This window comes from Nicotiana sylvestris, chromosome 7 (genome assembly GCF_000393655.2).
Source record: "Nicotiana sylvestris chromosome 7, ASM39365v2, whole genome shotgun sequence".
In the NCBI taxonomy this organism is placed as follows: Eukaryota; Viridiplantae; Streptophyta; class Magnoliopsida; order Solanales; family Solanaceae; genus Nicotiana; species Nicotiana sylvestris.
The window spans coordinates 73,858,016-73,862,434 of NC_091063.1; the positions used below are offsets into that span (position 1 = coordinate 73,858,016).

At 40.9% G+C, this 4,419-nt stretch overlaps 1 protein-coding gene across 1 annotated transcript; it reads left to right on the plus strand.

Moving 5' to 3' along the window:
- Positions 1 to 3,370: 3,370 nt before the first annotated feature.
- Positions 3,371 to 4,000, plus strand: LOC138873313 (uncharacterized). The gene is made up of 2 exons (XM_070151766.1): positions 3,371 to 3,526; positions 3,665 to 4,000. Exons 1-2 carry the CDS (start codon positions 3,371 to 3,373, stop codon positions 3,998 to 4,000), a joined length of 492 nt encoding a protein of 163 aa, XP_070007867.1.
- The last annotated feature ends 419 nt before the right edge of the window (positions 4,001 to 4,419 follow it).

The window sequence follows — 4,419 nt, forward strand, 5'->3', positions numbered from 1 at the left end:
AATGTGATAGAGACCAACGAGGAATGAGATCTAGAGGGGTTAATTGGACTCATTCGGGAAGGGAATGATCCTAAAACATCTCCAGTCACCCTCACATCCATTGTGGTACAAACCCAAGCACCACTTGAAGTTGAGGTAACCGCACTAGCACCATTTGAAGTCGAGGTAACCACACCCTTCACTGTGATGGTAGCACCCACGCCATCTTACATGTCTGATGCTATACCATGGGATTATGTTGCGGAAGCAATTAGGAAAGGAAAAGCAAAAATGGAAGAAACAGGTGCAGCACAAGGCATGACTAGAACTGGTAGGGTTTATACATCAGAGCACTTAGGAGGAATAAGCAAAGAAGCTGCATCAAAGCCACCTGCCGTTGAGGCTGGCCCTGATGACCTTTGAAGAAAAGTGCAAGCAAGAGAATACACTGTGGTTGACCATTTGAACAAAACTCCCGCTCAGATATCCATCTTGTCACTGCTGAAAAACTCTGAGAAATGCAGGAATGCCTTGATGAAAGTGTTGAGTAAAGCTTATGTACCCACCAACATCACTAGTGGGGAAATGACCAACATGGTTGGGCAGGTACTGGAAAGCCACAAAATCACCTTTTATGAAAATGAGTTGCCACCAGAAGGACTAAGTCACAACAGGACACTACATATCACAGTACAATTTGAGGATAAGTTCATCACGAGGGTCCTGATAGATGGGGGTTCAAGTCTCAATGTATGTCCACTGACTACTCTGAAGAGGTTAAGTAAAGGGATGCACGAGGTACGAACAGGAAGTATGAATGTGAAGGCGTTTGATGGATCTCAAAGAGCCACAATGGGAGAAATCAACCTCAGCCTACAGATGGGCCCAACCTAGTTTGATGTTGTGTTTCAAGTGCTAGATATATCTACTACCTATAATCTATTATTGGGATGACCTTGGATACATGTCGTTGGGGCAGTGGCCTCTGTGAAGTTTGAATGGAACCATCAGGAGGTGATCATCCATGGGGATGGGAGTAATCCCATTTATTCCAGTCAGACTATTCTAGTCATCGAGAATAGGAAGAAGTTAGGTGGAGAAACATACCATCGCATTGAGCGCATCAACACAATTGAAAAGGAAAAATGGTGGAGCAACAAGATAGAAAGCATATTGCTATGGATAGGGTATGAACCTGGTAAAGGTCTCGGTAAAAATCTCCAAGGGATCACCAAACCAGTACAACCGAAGCATCATGGTACAACTTTCGGGCTTGGGTATGAATATACTTGGCACGAATACCAGAATTTTTGCCGCCATGGCATGGTCCTTATTATCCGTTGGAACAACCAGTACTACATTTGTACCAGACATTTCATCAAGCTAACATGATGTTGGGGTCTGAGGAAGACAAAGCCTTAGCTGGCATGAGGAAGCTATTTCTAGATGATTAAGACATGGATTGCAGTGTGATAGTTGAGGAGGAGGAAGACCTTACCATCCAAATCATGGAGAAAGAAGTTGTTCTCAAGAATTGAACTATTGCACCATCCCGGGCCCGTTGAGTTTCTGGGTAGCCTGGAAATTAGCATCAATTATTTTTAAAATAATTTTTCGAGCATCTAAGACATTTTCAGTATTTTGTTTTGAACATATTTTGTTTTGAAATAATTGCTCGAGTCATCGAGCCGTACTTGTTGACATTTTCAAGATTTTATTAATGCATTGCTATTTTTAGTATTTATTATTCTTTATATATTCTCTCTACAATATTATTATTACCTATCCCGAGGAACCTACGACTATGACATGTAATGAGACAATGTAACATAAGGATAGTGATTCAGAGGATCTGGAAGATGATATAATACCTGAGAAAATTGTCAGAGAAGTGGAAATTTTTGAAAAGAAGCCTAATTCTAATTTAGACGACACTGAGATAGTTAACTTATGGGATTCCGAAACAGTCAAGGAAACACGTATAAGCATTCACCTATCACCATCAGAGAAGGAAGAGTATGTACGATTTCTAAAAGAGTATGAAGATATCTTTGCATGGTCCTACGATGATATGACTGTTTTGAACACATCCATAGTAGCTCACAAGCTACCTACCAATCCTATGTGCCTACCGGTAAAACAGAAGCTCAGAAAGTTCAAGTCGGATATGAGTTTGAAGATAAAAGAGGAGGTCACCAAGCAAATCAAAGCCAAGGTTCTCAGAGTGGTTGAATATCTGACTTGGTTGGCCAACATTGTGCCGGTTCCAAAGAAATATGGGAAAGTCAGAGTGTGTGTTGATTATCGAGATTTAAACAGCACAAGTCCTAAAGAGCATACTGATCGATAATTGTACCAAGCATAAACTCCAATCCTTTGTGGATTGCTTCGCGGGATATCATCAGATTTGGATGGATGAAGAGGATGCTGAAAAGACAGCCTTTATCACACCATGGGGGATGTACTGCTATAAAATAATGTTGTTTGGTCTAAAGAATACTGGAGCCACCTACATGAGAGCCATGAAGACCATTTTCCATGACATGATACATAAGGAAATAGAGGAGTACGTGGATGACGTCATCATCAAATCCAGAAAAAGCACATATCATATAGCAGAATTGAGGAAATTCTTTGATCGGCTTCGAGGGTACAATCTGAAACTGAATCTTGAAAAGTGTGCCTTCGGAGTCCCTGCTGGGAAATTATTAGGGTTCATCTTCAGTCACCGAGGGATTGAATTAGACCCGTCAAAGGTCAAAGCTATCCAGAACATGCCACCTCCGAAGAATAAGAAAGATGTGATAAGCTTCTTAGGGCGTATCAACTACATCAGCCATTTCATAGCACAATCAACAGTGATCTGTGAGCCAGTTTTCAAAATGCTGAAGAAAGATGCTGCAACAAGTTGGACTGAAGAATGCTAGAAAGTCGTCGACAAAATCAAGGAGTATTTATCTAAACCACCTGTTCTGGTCCCACCAGAACCAAGAAGACCTTTGCTGCTTTATTTGTCTGTACTAGATGGGGCTTTTGGTTGTGTTCTGGGACAACATGATGAGACTAGAAGAAAAGAGCAGGTAATATGTTATCTGAGTAATAAATTCATACCTTACGAAGCTCAGTACTCTTTGCTGGAGCACACCTGCTGCCCTTTGACATGGATAGCTCAAAAGTTGAGGCATTATTTCTATGCATACACCACATATCTCATATCAAGGATGGACCTGCTGAAATATATCTTCTAGAAACCCATGCCTACGGTAAAGTTAACAAAATGGCAGATATTTCTAAGTGAGTTCGACACCATTTATATAACTTAGAAAGTCGTCAAAGGGAAAGCGTTGGCAGATCATTTGGCAGAAAATCCTATAGATGAAGAATACGAACCATGAATATGTACTTTCCTGATAAGGAGGTATCATTTGTAGGAGAAGATATCACCGAAGCATATAATGGTTGGAGAATGTTCTTCGACGGAACTGCAAACTTCAAAGGAGTGGGTATCGGAGCTGTCTTAGTATTAGAAATCGACCAACACTATCTGGTATCCCCAAAACCCATATTTCCATGCACAAATAATATAGTAGAATATGAGGCTTGTATCTCGGGGCTCCGGTTGGCCATTGACATGAATGTTCACAAATTTATGGTGATTTGAGATTCTGATCTTTTAGTGCATCAGTTTCTAGGAGAATGGGCTATAAAGAACACCAAAATATTGTTATATTTGCACTGTGTGCAAAAGCTGATCAAGAGGTTTACAAAGATACAATTCAAACATGTTCTGAGGGTTCAAAATGAGTTTGCAGGTGCATTGTCCACGTTATCTTCCATGATACAATACCCAGACAAGAATTTCATCGATCCCATCCCAATAGGAATTCATAAGCAGCCAGTTTATTGTGCTCATGTTGAAGAAGAAAGTGATGGAAACCCATGGTCCCACGACATCAAGGAATACTTGGAAAATGAAGAGTATCCAGAACACGTAACTCATATTCAGAAGCGCACACTCTGAAGGTTAGCCAACCATTTATTTCAAAGTGGAGGAATTATGTACAGAAGGACTCTAGACCTAGGATTATTACAGTGTGACGACGCCAAAGAAGCATCCAGATTGCTCTAGGAAATACATGTCGGAACCTGCAGACCGCACATGAATGGCTTATCTTATCCAAGAAAATACTAAGAGTAGGATATTTCTAGATGGCTATGGAAATAGACTGCATCAAGTATGTTCAAAAGTGTCACCAATGCCAGATACATGCTGATTTAATACGAGTACCACCTAATGAACTCAATGCAACAAGTGCACCCTAGCCTTTCTCCGCTTGGGGTATGGATGTCATCGGTCCAATCGAACCCGCTGCTTTAAATGGGCATAGGTTCATTCTGGTGGTCGTAGATTATTTCACAAAATGGGTCGAGGTCGCATCT